Here is an 18,293-nt window from a genome sequence, read left to right as displayed (position 1 = left end):
ATATGTATAAAATAAGTAGGAAGATGCTGATTTTTCTTCACTGTATTTGAGAGGAAAATGATTAATGTCTACTTGAATTTTCAAGCACGGATGATCCCTTATTATAAATCGAACAATTTCATGTCAAGTGAACTCTGAAAGTACATGTAAGCGTAATCAATCGCTTGTATAACAAGTGCACCTGACAACTGAAATCATGTAAAGAATCTCTTCATTTACAACAGCTGTGATACGGAAAAAAAAAACATGTATACGTAATATCCAGATTGTTGCTCTTGTTTTTTCGTGTTTTTTGGTGCAGTATTAATATACATTTACAGTCCCTCAGAGAATATATGTTCCTTTCTTTTGTTTCATTGGGTAAATATTAAATTTAATACATAATTCATATTAAGCAATTATTCTGAAGTGGTCTTTGTGGTTTCGTTTGAACTAAAAAATAACAATTTTGTGTAATTAATAAGATTCATTGTTCATTTTACACGGACATGTACAAAGGTATTGATTAAATTTGTACAACGTTTCTGAAATGCATAGGACACATTTTAAAAATACATGTATACATAGACATAAAGTTAAGAAAAATAAATCAATTTTTATCTACTCTTCTAAGGATTCTGTACAGAAGCTGTTTGAGGTAGTTATTCGCTCCCTCTGACCTCGGTACGGAAACTCTCTCTAGCTGATCACGTGCGGACTGACGATCAGTGGACGTCCTAGAACGGACCGTATGTTGGTCATTTGGGGGACTAGAAGCAAGTGATAGGACAGGTCGACGAGATTGCCGCCTGGCAAATGCTGTTTGTCTATTTTGATTGGAAGATCTGGAGTCAGGTGACATGAGTATCTGGTTTTGATCGGAAGGTGTTGGGTCACGTGACAGGGTTTGAGATCTCGTTGGAAGACGCACACCGGAAATCAAACCGCGTGTTTTTAAGAAATCGTTCTTTTGGTATTTATCACGAATATTTTGTTCAATAATTCTTCTTCTGTCAGCCTCCAATTTACGAATGCGCTCGTTGTTCAATTGGATAGTGGAAACTGCATCTCGGTTTCTGTTGTTGGCACTGAATCTGCTAGATGTGCTGTCAATCGGATTACTACGACTTGACGGAACATTTCTAAAATTGAAAGTCCTTCTGTCTGCAACGTTTCTGTTTCTATTCCAGTTGTTCTCCGGGAAGCCAGTATTCATTTGAGTATTTGCACGCCAGATTTGTCTCCCTCCGAATGAAGTATCACCCGTTTCTGGTTTGGATTGGTCAGTTTTCTTAGGATTTCCATTAAATGAGAAAACAGGTCTCGTAGAATCTTCGCGCCTGGAGGATCCACTACGAAAACTCATAAACTGAGAGGTCACATGATTTAGAAGTATTGCTGAAAAAGGAAAAAAAATATAATATGTTCTGAAATTCTTTTTTAGAAAATTTTAAGAGTCAGAATGGATTGTTTTAATTTCCAATGACATTTAAACACTTTCATTATGGTTTTTGCGGGGGAAAAATAAGCACACAAAAACAAACGAAAGTGTCATGGGCTACAATGCTTACCTGAGTAAACTTATCTTTTATACAAATTTGAAGTGGGTCTTAATGTAGCCATCATGTTATTGAATTAAATAATGTCATCAGTATTAACACCATTTTAGTGACTTGGGTTTGAAGTCGAAATTACTGTTTACAAGCTGTACGCTTATTTGTTATTGAAGAGACTGTATATTTCTGTGTAAAACTTCAAACCCCCTTTTTTGTGACCCAATCCTATCATCGAGGATCACGGCCTTAAACACTTGAATCTGCACTACATGGAGATGTTTATTTATTAATGTGACTGATTGTATGTTATTCTTTTGTAAAACTTTGATACTTTCATGTTGCCCCAATAATTCCCTAAGTGTCAGAACTTATTGAATATATATTATATACTTTATATGGGATGTTTGCAGTCTGTTTTTGAAACCATTTTTCAATCATATGCCTCTTGATGTTACCAAAACCTAGCTCTGGGAACTATTTTATGATTAGACGTTGTAGTCTCGATATATGCCTGTCAGTATGAATAACTCTCTCCCGCTATTTTGATATAATTAATTTTTAAGATCTTTCTTTTTATTTATTAAAATATAAAACCATGCCCTATTGTTATCTCACCATAGTCTTAGACAGGTTGGAGAGAAGAGTATTACTCGAAATCGGGTATTATCCGTGAAATCGGGTATAGTCCCCGAAATCGGGGTATCGTTGTATCCGCGAAATCGGGTATAGGCGGTGTAATCACCTTATAAAACTTAAACAATGGGATGGCGCATTTTGCCGAGTCAACTTTCACCTAGAGACAAATGTTATCTAAAGGTATCACTAGCCAAATAACAATTTGGAAGTCTGAATTAATGCGCATAGGACAACAAATACCCGTGGAGCTTAGTACATTTCATGATCTGCACCCAAACAAACGTTGGTTCTGCTTTTATATTTTATATAATGTTAAAATTATTTGCATCTTCTTCATGTTCATACCCAACACAACAGAACTATTAAATATCAGAAGTCTGGAATTTATAATATTTCCACATCAATACGACAAACATGAACATTTTGTAAATAATTCAATTTATACGGAAACACATTTCACACACAAAATAATCTGACATTTAAACAGGGGGTTTTTCTACCGTATTTAATTATGCGTCATTAATTGCTTTAACATTCATCTTGTGCATAAAAATAATTCACTACAAAATGTATAAACTATTTACTGGTTAAAATGTTTCAAATCACGGCAAAAACTAATATAACGCGTATATTATTTAGTATTTTTTCGGAGGGGGGGGGGGTTATGAATCTATTTTCATCAGTTGATTTTTTTGTCGTTGAATAGCATTCCTTACATATATCTTGTACCAGTACATATGTTTTATGTCACAGGTGGTGAAAAATCAAGTCTCAACCGGGACTCGAACCCAGGGCCTCTGGCGTACCGTGCCAGCGCTCTAACCACTGAGCTACTGAGACCCGATATATTGACTTACTTTCACGCACCTGTGAACCCGGTGACATATTCCCCCTCTTTGTTGAAATTCGTCCTCGAATTCTAGGAGTTAAGGAAATGCGTGAAGCATGCTCCAAGGGAATAGTGGGTATTTGTACGTTGGGCGCCAAATGTCACAGGTGGTGAAAAATCAAGTCTCAACCGGGACTCGAACCCAGGGCCTCTGGCGTACCGTGCCAGCGCTCTAACCACTGAGCTATTGAGACCCGATATATTGACTGACTTTCACGCACCTGTGAACCCGGTGACATTTATAAACAGAGATTGACAATTAAAGCTAATTCCCAGAAGTTATAAAAGGCGACATATTCTTTCTTATTTTTTTTTTTTAATTATTAAAATATCCTTTGGATTCAACATGCCTCCAACGTTTTAGCAAAGACAATGATGTTCTCAGCAACATAGCTTGTGAGAGAAAATGACTGTTGATCATTTAATTTCGCTGAGTCGGCAATATTGTACCATTTTTCGGCGACTTCAGGGGACGAAATTGAATAGCTATAACGGTTGTTACTAGCTGCTTACATTAATTATTCCTTGTCCGGACTATCTCGGTCAAGCGAAAATTAACCTCGAATGTGTTATGCATGTGTTCAAGAGAAACATCCCTCCCCTTTCAAAATAATCAAATTAAATGTAAAATGTTATTGTAGAGTTTTGTGCTAAACGTCATTGAATGGTATATATTCATTGCATGATAAGGAGAGAAGATCTATTCATCTAATAAAAATCTTATTGATTCCCTATTTTGCCCTCTTGAGTGAATAGAATTCTTCATATCTCCAAAACATTCATGCAATAATTGTTTATATGCCGAAACAATATGAGTTTAAAAAAGAAATCTGTTATTTTCTACCACATTCGACAAGTTTTAAAAATAACTAAACTTCATGTTTATTTTTTAACACATTTTTCACCATAGATGAATGATAACAAAAAGTGATAACCGTGAGTAATAAGTATCACAGATTACAGAAAAGACAGGGAATTATGAAGTTTTATAGTTCCCTGTCACGTGACGTACTGTCTAGAATCAATCGTATTTTAGCATATTATAATGAGGTTTAAAGCGATATAACCTAAAATAAACTACAGACTCTGAAGGGAAAACCTACCCTGTCTATCCAATACTATAATAATAATAAAAGAAAGTGTCTCCAATCTGTATGGATGATTAATTAAAAACAATGCAGCTCAAGACTCAAGCTAAGACGCGATTGAACACTCCACTTCAGTTTGTTCATATGTATAAAAAGTAAAAACAGTATAATATGTGAAAATTTTAATATATAATTCATATTTGAATATTAGCTCTATATTGAGAATGTATAATAAGCACACGAAAAGATGTGCGAATTGGATTTTTATTTATTTATTTATTTATATGAACCAATCCCCCACCCCCCACCCCCTCACCCCAGCTAAACGAAAATCCTTTTAATAAAACATCTCGTTCTCAATTTCCACACAAACACAAACAGGTAAAATAACGTCGCTTGCATCAATCAAAATGCAACCAAAACATTGGCGGGTTCTTTGAATGAAAATTTTCATGGTAAACTGACATTAAAATATTTTCTTTAAAAAATACGCACCCCCCCCCCCTTTCCCCGCGGGAATTGCAGGACCGTATACATACACCATAGGAGGAATTGATGAATTTACTAAAGATTCTTTATCTTTATCAATATACACTGTGTTAATTTTTAAAAATGTATTTAAGTTTACATGCATGTGCACATGTAGATATTAAATTTAATTCATTTCATATCATTTTTCAACCTGCTTTCCCTTTGTTGTTTTTTTATGTTTGTTTGTTTGTTTTATTTTATTTTTTTTCCCTTACGAAAACGTCAGTTTTGTTTTGAACATATTTTATTGCCAAGCAAAAGGATAAGAAACAAGTTCTAACAACTTACGAGTTCTTCTCCTTAATAAAACACATAATATTTGTCATGCAAAATAATAATGAAAACATATACAAATAAATGCAAATAGTATAGTATATCTAGCTAAACCTAAAGGATTCATTTATGAATCTGTGAACAGCGGCAAAAATGCCAATGTTTAACTCTAATGAAAAGTTTTCGTTGCCCCAGAGTAGTAGATGTACATCTATGATATCTAAATCAAGTCGAAAAAGAAGGTCAAAAAGATTATTTCGAGCATTAAGATATTTTTTACAAACAAAGAAAAAATGATAGGCATCTTCTTGTTTACCACAAGAACAATAAGGATTGTCAATAATATTACGTTTATATAAATCTTGGTTCAATACACAGTTGTGCCTTAATTTAGTATGGATTATGTTTGTAGTGCGTTTACCAAATAAAAAATAGGAAGGTGCTTTTGGAGCATTATCACTTATAATCTTACGAAAAGAATTAACTGAGTTGGCTTCTCTTGTATCTGTATCCAATAAATTCCATCTTTTAACAGCATCAGGTACAAATGATTTGTTAAATATTTCTAACCTGCCTCTTGGAATATTTAATTGATCTTTGTTTCGTGTATTGTATCTTGATATTTGTTCTCTTTTCTTTGGGACTATATCACGAATATATTCCGGTACATCACAATTGTTAATTTTAAACATTGTAATCATTTTTGCTTGGTAACGACGGTTTTTCAAAGGTACCCATCCTGTTTCAAAATAAAGTGATTCTCTTGAGGCTAGTATCGGAAGACCAGTAACTATCCTAGCGGCCATTAGTTGTACTTTTTCAAGTTTTTCTACATCAGATAAAGAGCAGCCATCCCAGACAATTGAGGCGTATTCAAGTGTTGGTCTTATAAATGTTGTATACAGTAGGGAAAGATTTTTCCTACCTATTGAAAATTTTAATTTCTTTAATAGCCCCAATTTTCTATATGCATTATTTACAATACTATCAATATACTCAGACCAGCTAAGATTTTGTGACAATAAAATACCCAAGTGGCGATGCACCGATACATACTCCAGTGTATTGCCTTGGAAATACAAATTTGGTAAAACTGATCTATTTTTTAAGGAAAAAAATACAACCTTTGTTTTTGATGGATTAAATCTTAAAAGCCATTTACTCGACCATTTATCTAAAACATCAAGATCATGGTTTAACGTGTATTCTATATCTAATAAATTAAATGATGCATGTTGTAGTGAATTGTCATCAGCAAATAATCTACACATTGAAAGCATATTTTCAGCAACATCATTAATATATATCAAAAATAAAAGAGGACCTAGAACTGAGCCTTGAGGCACACCTGCATATATATTGAGGTTCGATGATAGAAGATCTTTATACATAACTTTTTGTGATCTATTTCTCAAGTAACTAGTAAACCATTGTAAAAGATCGCCAGATATTCCATACGTTTGCAATTTGAAAAGAAGACCCTTGTGCCATACTCTGTCGAATGCTTTAGAGAGATCACAAAAAACCATACAACACGATTTTCCTTCATCTATGCTTTGTACAATACTATGAAAAGTTTCTAGAAGTTGGTACACAGTAGAGTGACCAGGTAAAAAGCCCGCTTGATATCGATAAAATAAACTGTTACAATGAAAATGATTATACACATGTTTGAAAATAATTCTCTCCATAATTTTGCTAACACAGCTTAACAATGATACAGGTCTATAATTAGACACTAACGAAGGATCATCTTTTTTAAAGAGAGGTAATACATGAGCTACTTTCCACATGGCTGGGAAAACATTCTCTGACAATGATTTATTAAATAACATAGCTAATGGTTTTGAAACAGTAGAAACAGTGTTTTTTAGCATTTTGTGACTGATACAGTCGGGACCTATAGCTTTATTAACAGGAAGTATAGAAATTATATCGACTACCTCTTGTTCATCAATTATGATATTACTTAGTTTGTCACTACATAAAGAGTACATTTCTGGTAGACTTTGTTTTGTATCGTTGATACAGGAGATGGATGAAAAATAACTGTTAAGCGCTTCTATCTTGTCGAGATCAGAAAAAACTAAGCTATTTTCGCCATTGCCGGTAGTAATTTGTAATGGAGGTATATCTTTGGATGATTTCACGTTAAATGAATCCTTCATTAGTTTCCAATATAATTTGTTGTTGTTTTTATTTGCATCTACTAGGTGCGTTTCTATATTGTCATAATAATTAGCTATATCATACTTTTTCATGTTATTGAACGAGTTCCGAACTTTTTTGAATTCAGCCCAATCCGATTCTTTCTTCGTTCTTAATGCTTTGTTTCGTAGTCTATTTCTAAGTCTGAGAGTTTTACGCAGAATGGAGTCCATCCATGGTTTATCTCGTGGGCGAATAGTAATTGTTTTTTCACAGATGGATTGTCTAACACAAGAGATAAAATTATTTGAAAAATTGTCAGTAGCAACGTCGATATTATCGGCATCACTAATGTATATACTCCAATCACAATTTTGTATTAAAGAAATTAATTTGTGATAGTCACCATTTTTATAATCCCATACTTTTCGTTTATAAGCTCGATTGTAATTTATATTCGAGGAAAGTGCAATGTAAGTTGCTTTGTGATCACTAAAAGTTGGGTCAATTTCAAGGACACCCGAATCACAGACCTGAATATCAAGGAAGTGAAAATTGGGTCAAGAAGCGTGCGTGTATTGTTAGAAATTCTCGTCGGTACGTGGATGTTATTGACAAGATTGGAACTTGAAATTATTTCGTATATTATGTGTGTTTGAGGAGTATGTAACAAATCTACATTTATATCACCAACAATTATGATTTTACCTGAAGATTCCCCTACTTTATCAATACTCCATGAAAGTTTAGTCCAAAAACTGGCATCAGCGTTTGGAGGTCGATAAATACAACAGAGATGGTATTTACAGGTAAGATTTTCGATTTCTAACCAAATACACTCCAAATTAACTGGTTCATAGTCCTGGCGTCTTATTGCATGGATTTGATTTGATAAATATATCATAATACCTCCCCCGAAACAATTTCTATCTTTTCTTATTATGTTACTAAAACCATCTAATAATAGATTATCATTAGTTATGGTACGATCAAGATGGGTCTCTGTAAAGCACAATATATCGAAGTCATGGACGAATGAATTCAAATACCCTAATTTGTTTCTTATACTACGAATATTTAGGTGCAAAATGTCAAGGACACTTTCGATAGTGGGTCCTGGATTGACCTCAATATCACCACAGACTAGTAGGAGAAACGTAAACAATTGCAAGTAAAAATTAATGTACACTAAGTCACTCTTAATACATGTCGTATATCTTAAGAATGATTTGATCATGCTATAAAGAACGTGCAATAAAAATTCACAAACCGAGATATGGAATGAGTAAGACTTGCATACACCTCTACAAGACGAATAAAAAAGACCAATTGCAGCACGGTATTGATCAATAGAGTCACCCATTGTCTAAAATTTGGTGAAAGTATACAATAGGAAATGAAAAAAAGGCTGCAATGGTGTTTTTTGATAAAAGTAACACACAGAATGGGACAAGTGATACAGAGTTTGAGAAATGCAGTGAAATACGTAGAGCATGACAACTGAAATTATAAAGATTATAAAATTTAACACAAAAAAATAATACAACAAAAAAGTGAACAAAAAAATAAACATTGGAAATAATAACAAACCACTGGAACTGAAAATAGGAATATTGTGTGTAGAAAATATATACAAACATTTTGTTGTACACACAATACATTTCACAATTTATTTTAACATCGTAAAAGTTTGAGGTTGATTGGACCTCAGAATCTCGAAATGTACACGAAAGTTGAACTGCACAAAACAACTAAACAAATGCAGTTCATTTTACATTTGAGTGCAAAGAAAAACTGGTGTGGAAGGAAGATTTTACAAAATTACCATATCGTGACCGAAGGGAACTAAATCTGCCTCCTCTCGAATAAAATGAACTCGATTGTTCAGATCGTATATTTTGATCTTGCCATTAGAGGAAGACACTGATTTTATCTTGTGATTTCTACAGAGTTGTCTGCCCAAGAACATTATCTTATCTCGATATTTCGTGAGATCTTCATTGATGGTAATACCAACAGTCTCTTGATTTTCTGTGAACTTTTTTGAATTTTTGACAAGATGGGATTTGAGATCCACAGACTTCAGTCTAGCAATGATTTGTCTAGGGCGTGTTCGATTGACATCACGTTTTCCGACACGATGAGATACAATAATATCCTCTCGTTGGAGAGGAATGCCAACCGCTGAAACGGCACCCATGATTTTATCTGTAGTATTTTCATTTGTTGTTTCTGGTATTCCTGAAACGCGAACCAAGGGTCTGCGACCATACTGTTCTAGCTCATCAACTTTTAGAAACAGATCTTTGTTTTGTTGTTCGAGATATTTAATTTTTTCTTGTAGGGGTTCTGTAGCTTTTTGCACTTCACTTTTAACAATGCTTTGGATTTCAGTGGTAAGTGACGCTAAGTCAGTGCTAAGTAAAGCTTTGACACTTTCTGCAATCTTTTGTATATCCTCACTACAGATTGTAATGGGCCCTGATACTACAAGTTGAGGGGTGGGGTAATGAGAAACATGATGTTGCTCACTTGGATCATCTGTTGTAAGTTTGGCACCTCTGATATTTTCAGGAGTAGATGTTTGAGTGGGGTTTAAGCTGGTAATAGGCTCCTGTTCATGAGTTTGCTCAGACAGTGAACCATCACGAGACTTCTTCGATGATTGAATTACGTCACTGAACGATCTTGACATATCTAATGAAACTTCACTAATACATCTTTTGTTTGATGAGTCTTTGCTACTCATTATGATATGATATGATATGATTCCAAAGTTAATAATATGGCAAAAAGCAAAATAATGGCGATATATTTATTCGATATCGGTCTACTAGTCTACTAGTATCTTTTCAATGGTGAGTTCATCTCATAAACAAAGACTTTGCTTTTGATGCAAAATTTCAGTCCATATCACCATGTAACATGCTATAAAGTTCTAATACAGTAATATATTACATCTTTGATAACTTACAACCGATAACTTCCTTCTATCCACACTCGTTTCCTAGTATATTACATTTATCAGCTCTGCTAGTGGAAAACGCTACCCACCATGACAGGGGCAGGTAAGTAAGTAACGTCAGTATTCTATATCGATGAGAAAAACATGTACTTACCAACTGAGGAATAATTTAAATTTAGCGTGAAAGGGACACCATACATTTTAAAGTAAAAAGTAACATAACACAGCGTTAGTCGTTAAATTTCTTCAAAGTTTTACATTTTGTGAATAATGCATAGGTTAAGAAATTAAGCTTGGGGAATAATTTATAGGGAAATAAACACAGACGACATGTAGTTATTTGTTTTTAGAACTTGTACTGAAAAATAATGACGCCACCGTGCCTTCTTTGCTACCCCAGCAGTGTTTGTCGTGTGATTTTAAACTTGTCAGACAACCATTGAAATTGAGTTCAATAAAAATAAACTCCCAAGATACTGATGTACAAGTAACACTAACTGACACAATGCGCCCTTGCTTTATTTTTCTGTTTTTACAGAAAGTTGCACGGTATACCCCGATTTTGCGGATTCAACGATACCCTGATATCGAGGACTATACGCGATTTCACGGATAATACCCGATTTCGAGTATTCTCTCCAACCTGTTAGAGGCCATGATGAAAAGAAATTTATATCTCTACTTCGTACACAGGATACTTAAATATTTATAAGACTAACTTAAACCTGCTACTCTTGAGAAGATTTCAAATGATTTTATTTACTGTATATTTTTATATGCAATTTTGAAACCAATCTAACCTATAAGTGGCCATAGTTTATATAAATTTGTATGTTCAGTACTTGAGGATATTTTTCTATTAACATGACCAGTTGAAGCACTTCTGTTCTTGAAGGGAAGATTTTTAAAGAATGCTATAATTACTTATTAATGATATTATTATTTAAACCATGACTTCACTTCAATAACAACAACAATTTCTGGTACAGTTGTTCTTAGATATGACCATATCCTAATGTTCAATTCTCCAAAAAAAAATTCTCTGTAAAAGTCACAATCCTTACAGAACAAACTTTAATTCCTAGCATCCAGGATTGCCGGGATTTGTCAGGCCTGTAGAACGCGAAAGGAGGGGGGATTTTTTTTTAATGAGTATAGTATTTTCCTATAGTAAACTTCTATATAGATGCTCCCCCACCCCCGTTTTTGTTACTGTAAGGTCGAGCATTGGCAAATTCCAGGATTTTTTGACAGTTAATCAAATTATTTTGATAAGTTACCCCCCCCCCCCTTTTGTTGGACAGTTGAGGTTTTTAATTTTTTTCTTTTATTTATTTTTTGGGACTTGTCAGATTTTTTTTTTTAGAAGTTCCTCCCCCCCCAATTTTGAAACCTTTGCTACGGGCCTGTTTGCAATCAGAAAAGCTCTTTTAATTCAGCTTTTGGATCAGGTGAGCTTTAAAGTAAAAGAAGACTTGGAAGGCAGTGGGAAAAAAAATCCGGGAAAAACACAGTGAAAACCGGGCCACATGACTTCTCTTCACAGTTTATCATTAACTTATTTTTCCATAAGCAACAAGCTGATGTCCACATGCCAAACTCTGTAACGCACAATTAAGTCAGTCGGAACGTTAAAGAAAATAAGAAAATTAATTATACTTCAGACTACCTATTACAGTTTAGCAAACGTACCGTTCTCTTTTAAAAGAATGATTAAAAAGAACGAGCCTGGTGAACATCATAGGATCTATCATGGTTATAAATTGTTAGCTGTTACAGAAGAAACCTGACAGGTACACATGTGACACTGCAAATGAAATTTTAAAAATTCCTGTTTTCTGAAATTTAATTTTCTATGAGAAGAACACTTTATTTGTTCTATATTTTTCTCCTTTGATAGTGCAGAAAAGGGAAACACTCCCAAATGTATGATTAACACTGTAACCACAAATGATATTTCACAACTTGACCTTTGACACTATAAATGAGATAACATAAAATAAATATAAAATCCTTGTTTTCCGAAATTGATTATTAAAAAAAGTATTTTTTTCCTTTATTAAGCATGAGGAGAAAAATATTATATTTCATAAAAAAGTTATGTTATAAAGAGGAAAAATATGAAAATTAAAAAGGACTTCTATTACATTTGATGTTATTTCTATATAGGAGATACTGACTAGCACTATAAATTATTAACACTATAATTCTTGTGCACACGTGATTCTTTTCTACACTTTTCTTAAAAATTATTCAAACTGTCAACATAAGTATAAATTCTTTGCTAAATGTTTCCTTCAATAAAACAATTTGAAACAATTATATAGAATCTTACCGACTAAGAAGATAATAAAAATCCCTCTAAATAATATTGTCGACATGTTAGGTATACCTTCAAGTCGCACGTTTTAAACAGACAACAGATTTTAATCAGGGGTCGTTCTATCATCATCATCACCTGTGTAAATATCGTCACGCTTGAGCGAACCTTTCACTTTTTACGTAGAACGGTCTATCCCTTATAAAGTACATTCAAATTGAAGGCAAGTGCATTCAAATGATGCACAACACTTATTCATTAAATACAAACTTTGTGATTTTTCCCCTTTTTGTTTCAGATCTTTTTCTTTTGTTTTTTACTCGGTAAACGACTTCGTTAATTTATCCATACCACACCACTGTATTTTCTTTCTTTCTTTTTTTAAATTTTAGATGATGAATTACTAAGTGCATTCAACTGATATAAACAATAATCCATCACTTGTCTGCTCAGGTAGTAGCATCTTTTGAATGATATATTTGGTATGAATCTAAAACGATATACGTATACAGTGTATCTTACATATCAAATGAAATTATTTTGCATAAGTTCTGGAGCATCAATAATTCTTGATAATCACTCAAAATCAGCAAAAAACAAAAATGAGGATTCAAAAAGAGTAAATGTCTCCCCTTTTTAAGTGTTAAGAGTTTTTTTTTTAATTTTACACTTCAAAGAATAGAAGGAAATAAAATACGGTTTACAATCATGTCAATACACAATCTTTGAATAAAAAAATTAATTAATTACAAAAAAAATATAGTGGATGTATATTGGATGTATAAAGATACTTGTCAGTACAATTTGAATTCATTGCTCTGGGATTTCCAATTTGATAAATTCAAAATTAGTGTGATTGATGTGGTATATTGTAACATATGCAGTCTGTAATTACGGGCATGACCCAGCAGAGCTGGCGATGTATTCGTTGATTGTTTGGGTGGAGGAAGTACAAGTGCCCTGAACGTCCAGCGGAAGGGCGGATCTTAGAAATTTCATGGAACAGTCACATTCTATCGGACTTCCGGTTACGTTCAAATACGAGAGTTTTGAGAGAGGTGAAAGTGCTTCAGGAATTTTACGCAGATTCGTGTTTCCTAGTTCTAAGCGTTGAAGTAGATGAGCGTCAGTTAGTGCAGTCTTGGATACATATTCCACTGGGTTATTGTTGAGGGACAATTGGTCCAGTTGCCTTAATCCTGCTAGATCACAATCTTCAATGGTAGAAATGTCATTATTAGATAAAAATAATTGTTTCAGAGCCGAGAACTGAGTGAGTTTTCCGGGAATACGCTTCATTTGATTTCCGTCTAGGTAAAGTCTCTCCACCAGTGTGTGATGGGGTATGACGTCAGACTCGACGTAATGAATTTTATTACCAATCAACTGGAGTCGTTTTACTGACGGAAAGGTATCGAATACGTTTGGGAAAGCGCTTAGCTCGTTTTCGCTCATATCAACAAATGAGACATAATTTAGCACATATCCTGGACACGGCACCAGTGGTTTTCGGTCCTGATTCAGTTTCTTATTCTTAATAAAATAGAACAATTGCATATCCTTTAGTACACATATGGCCTCCGGGACGTGTTCCAATTCTGAGTCTGATATAGTGAGCGAGGTCAAACTGTCCACACTTTTCAGAGCGTTACTGCTTAGATTTTTGAAAGGAATTTTGTCCAATGTCAAATGAACGATATGTGTCAAATTTTGGAACTGTGTTGGCCAGGCTTGGAAGTTATTTATACTTAAGCTTAACACACTTAAAGCTGGCCCAATGGTTGCCAATACATCAATATTAGTCAGGGGATTGTCTTGAACGTAAAGGGAAGACAACCCAGATATTTTCTCTAGCGCTGGAGGTATAGATTTCAGGTTGTTATCATTTAAGTAGACAACCACCGTAACATTACTGGGCATACCCGCAAACGCGTCAATATCCACACTGTCAATTCTATTATAATCCAACCTGATTAGAATGCGTCTAGATGACGCGGAAAACAGGGTGGAGAAAGCGTTTGCCTGGATGCTTGTTATGAAGTTGTGATTGAGCCCTACATAATCAGCGTGCTGATTGTAAGAGGTGAAGTTCATCACAGACGTTAGGTACCGATAACTGCAATCTATGCGATGAAATGTACACGTGCATTTATGGTTGAATGGACAGACGTCTCCAGGCAACAGGAATCCCTCCGCCATACATAAAGTGGCGACCAGTACAAACAAAGGGATCTAAAAAGTCAATTGTGAAATTAACCTTAAACATGAACTTTTTATGTTATTTTGAAATCATCAAAAGAATTTTCAAATTAAAGTTAATAAACGACTAGCTGATGTTTCATTTTGTTTCAAGACGAGGATATTAATTTTGTTGCACATCCCATGTTTTCTTTTTCACATGTTGCATCCACATGATGAACCTCTGCCATTCAGTTAACTGAATTGTGACTGAAAGTATACTGAAATGTGACTGAATGGCAGAACTCTTCCATTCAGCCTCCTTTCAAAACCTTTCAGTGACCATTCAGTTATCTGAATGGCCGAGTTTTATCCTGTGATCACCGTTTTGTATTTTTATTCTATAGATCTATTAATAAATACTGAAAAATTAAACTCTGATACAAAAAAAAATCTTGGTTTTAATTAATATATATATAAGGACGTTAATACTCAGTCACATCCATTTAAATGTATGGCTTTGTTATATTAATCGTACATATTATAAAGTTCAAATGTACAAAAAAGACCTCGTTATAATCGATCTTTACTGTATTTACATATTGTAGGTTACATATAGATTAAAGGTTAAATAAGGCTAGGTATCAAACGACAAAGTTCAACAAATTACCATGCATTCGTACAGAAGTATATGTTACTACCAGATTATTCATACTACAAATCCCTAGACTCTTCTCTTAATTGAAGTGTTTTAATGGCGTTTACTCAGACCTTTATGATTATGATACGAAATGACTTAAAGGGCTTAGAGAAGTAGGAAAATGGAAAAGAACATACTAGTTTGACGAACAGACAAACATTGAGTCATCCTAGAAACTCACGTAAGTTATGGTCAATGACATAATAGCGTGCAAAAACATAAGTATATCTAGAGCATTAGCATATAGAATAGTATATACATTTAAAAGAAATAATGGCACTGGTATGTGGATCAAAATTAATCGTACGATGAAAATTACGTATGATAGTGAATAACCATCTTAATATATATTTTTGTGCCCTGTAGAAAAAAGGCCTAAAAAGTCTGTAGCCCCCCCCCCTTTCTTTCAAAGAGAAGAAAAAGAGGAAGGGTGTAATTGCAACCAAACGAGACAGTGCAATGTATCCTCTGCGTTTTTGGATATTACACTTGTACAGCTCACCTGCATTAGAGGCGTAAAACTTTTCATTTCCCCTGTTTCACAGTGCAATAACTTTTCTGAAATAGATTTTAAATGTCAGTTCAAAATTTGATCAGTATACAAAAAAAAAAAAAAAAAAAAAAAAAAAAAATACTGGAAAAAATTTCAATTTTGCCTCTGTTCAAGATTCGTCTGTTATTGACCTATATAAATATCCAGAGAGAGAGAGAGAGAGAAAGAGATTACCGTGTTATGTTGTTAATCAGCAGTAGAACAGACAATTTATTTTTTGATTTGATCAGTAATAATTATTTAAAACTTTGTACCTACTTACCCACTGTGCGTAAGCATTCACTTCTAGGTTATCTTATCTTAGTCTGGGTCTCATCGCCTTTAAACACTTTGTCATGCCTTACGTTGAAATGACACCAATGTTAATGTCCATAGCATGATTCTTAAGGCTGCAAAGGAGAAAAAGATTGCATTTATTCAATTTCTTTATAGAAAACTAAATATAAAAAATATCATAGATTCATTTGATTGGTTGAAATCTAGCAAGATAGCACTATTCCATTGCTTATAGAAATAAATGTTGATCTTATCTCTAAACAACAAAGCTGGCTTACCAAAATATAACTAAACTTAAATTAACAAAGCTCTTAGGAAAAAGTAAATGCTTTTTTAGGAGTACTATGATCTTGGTGGCATTGTGTGTGTGTTTGTGTTGTTTTTTTTTTGTTTTTTTTTGTTGTTTTTTTTTTTTTTGGAGTACTATGATCTTGGTGGCTTTGTTTGTTTGTTTGTTTTTTGGAGTACTATAATGATCTTGGTGGCTTTTTCTTTGGAGTACTATGGTCTTGGTGGGTTTTTTTTTTTTTTTTTTTTTGTGTGTGTGTTTTTTTTTTTTTTTTTTTTTTTTTTTTTTTTTTTGAGTACAATGATCTTGGTGGCTTTGTTTTTTTTCTTTGGAGTACTATAATCTTGGTGGCTTTGTTTGTTTTGTTTTGTTTTTTTTTTTTGGAGTACTATGATCTTCGTGGCTTTGTTTTTGTTTTTTTGGTGTACTTTGATCTTGGTGGCTTTGTTCAATAAATGGAGATTTTTAGAGAAGACCGATGTTACTTCAAGTTCAAACCAATATTATTTTGAAGATACTTTGATATATTTTCAATTTTGTGGATTCACACCTGCATTGTTGGTTGATCCTTGTCTTGTGGATTCATCCCTCCTTTGTTGGTGGATCCTTGGCTGATGGATTCACCCCTCTTTTTTGGTGGATCCTTGGCTGGTGGATTCACCCCTCCTTTGTCGGTGGATCCTTGGCTGATGGATTCACCCCTCCTTTGTCATTGGATCCTTGGCTGGTGGATTTACCCCTCCTTTGTTGGTGGATCCTTGGCTGGTGGATTCACCCCTCCTTTGTCGGTGGATCCTTGGCTGGTGGATTTACCCCTCCTTTGTTGGTGGATCCTTGGCTGGTGGATTCACCCCTCCTTTGTCGGTGGATCCTTGGCTGGTGGATTTACCCCTCCTTTGTTGGTGGATCCTTGGCTGATGGATTCACCCCTCCTTTGTTGGTGGATCCTTGGCTGGTGGATTCACCCCTCCTTTGTCGGTGGATCCTTGGCTGGTGGATTTACCCCTCCTTTGTTGGTAGATCCTTGACTGGTGGATTCATCCCTCCTTTGCTGATGGCGAAGAAGAATCTCCTGTTTGACGTGTGCTTCTTTTAGCTACCATTTTTAGAATTTGTCATTGTAGATCATTTAACCACCTCCAGTCCCTGTATGTTTTTTCCTGCATCAATAGATACTATGTAAGTATAATGCTTTGAAAGAGCAAGAGCCACTTAGGGCCTTTTTTGACCCTGTGGATTTCTGAAAATTCAAAACTGCAAAGTTTTAGACAACAAGGCAATAAATTATACTTGAACACTTGGTGAATGAATATCTACTGAAAATGACGTAATTGTCTTTCTAGTCAATGTATTATGACGTCATGAATTGCGTCATTATTCACATATCCTGAATATTTCATCAAAAATGACCAAAATATGATGCCATTTTTCAATAATTCGTATACAGCACAACCTCCGATCCAAAATATGTAAATATATTGTAAAAGAACTGTTAATGAAGATTATTAAACGTATTTTAATTTTTGGATCGAGGGGTGTGCTCATATTTTAATTCTTTGCTGAAGTTATCAAAAACACCTGTTTTGTGCAAAATTCAATAACATTGCAATTTCACACAACCTGTCTTTCAATGCCTGGACTCTTCAAAGGAAATTCTGTTATATAAACTGAAAGCACTAAGTTTCTACTTTATATTAATGTTGAAAATGGTACAAGGGGTATTAGTAAATAAATTGGTATATCTACAGGGCCATTTTATGCATAAAGTGAACCTAGCTCTTTGTCCATTGATATGGACTTTAAAACGAAATGTAGAGAGCATACTAATATGACTCTAGTTCAATAGTATATGTAGTAAGAAGTTTTTTTAAGAAAATAAAACAACACTAGTACAGTAGTAGGTATTATGTAG

General features: G+C 34.1%; 2 protein-coding genes and 2 non-coding genes across 4 annotated transcripts; all 4 read right to left on the bottom strand.

Annotated features, from left to right (window-relative positions):
* Positions 1–475: 475 nt before the first annotated feature.
* Positions 476–12,468, bottom strand: LOC133180082 (uncharacterized). Its single transcript, XM_061314669.1, has 2 exons — positions 12,401–12,468; positions 476–1,377 (listed from the first exon to the last, which is right to left on the bottom strand). The coding sequence occupies exons 1-2, from the start codon at positions 12,444–12,446 to the stop codon at positions 590–592; spliced, it is 834 nt and encodes a 277-aa protein (XP_061170653.1). The 5' UTR covers positions 12,447–12,468; the 3' UTR covers positions 476–589.
* Positions 2,939–3,011, bottom strand: Trnat-ggu (transfer RNA threonine (anticodon GGU)). The gene has a single exon. It is a non-coding gene; the product is annotated as a tRNA-Thr (tRNA).
* Trnat-ggu (transfer RNA threonine (anticodon GGU)) lies at positions 3,182–3,254 on the bottom strand. Its single transcript has one exon. It is a non-coding gene; the product is annotated as a tRNA-Thr (tRNA).
* Positions 12,469–13,241: 773 nt separating the features above from the next.
* On the bottom strand, positions 13,242–16,967 carry LOC133179704 (slit homolog 1 protein-like). Its single transcript, XM_061314397.1, has 2 exons — positions 16,932–16,967; positions 13,242–14,617 (listed from the first exon to the last, which is right to left on the bottom strand). Exons 1-2 carry the CDS (start codon positions 16,965–16,967, stop codon positions 13,277–13,279), a joined length of 1,377 nt encoding a protein of 458 aa, XP_061170381.1. The 3' UTR covers positions 13,242–13,276.
* Between the last annotated feature and the right edge of the window lie 1,326 nt (positions 16,968–18,293).

The sequence above is a fragment of the Saccostrea echinata genome, unplaced genomic scaffold, assembly GCF_033153115.1.
Source record: "Saccostrea echinata isolate AGI-Se365-2 ecotype Australia unplaced genomic scaffold, CSIRO_AGI_Sech_v1 ptg000005l, whole genome shotgun sequence".
In the NCBI taxonomy this organism is placed as follows: domain Eukaryota; kingdom Metazoa; phylum Mollusca; class Bivalvia; order Ostreida; family Ostreidae; genus Saccostrea; species Saccostrea echinata.
The sequence above is the reverse complement of the archived record's forward strand: the minus strand, read 5'-3'. Positions and strand labels throughout refer to the sequence as shown.

Bases quoted from the DNA above. Each gene is read 5' to 3' on its own strand.
- LOC133180082 (XM_061314669.1), bottom strand. From the start codon at position 12,446: ATGTCGACAATATTATTTAGAGGGATTTTTATTATCTTCTTAGTCG. The intron at 1,378-12,400 runs GTAAGATTCTAT...TTCCTTTTTCAG, and splicing joins TTTTATTATCTTCTTAGTCG to CAATACTTCTAAATCATGTG.
- LOC133179704 (XM_061314397.1), bottom strand. From the start codon at position 16,967: ATGAATCCACAAGACAAGGATCAACCAACAATGCAG. The intron at 14,618-16,931 runs GTGTGAATCCAC...TTGACTTTTTAG, and splicing joins AGGATCAACCAACAATGCAG to ATCCCTTTGTTTGTACTGGT.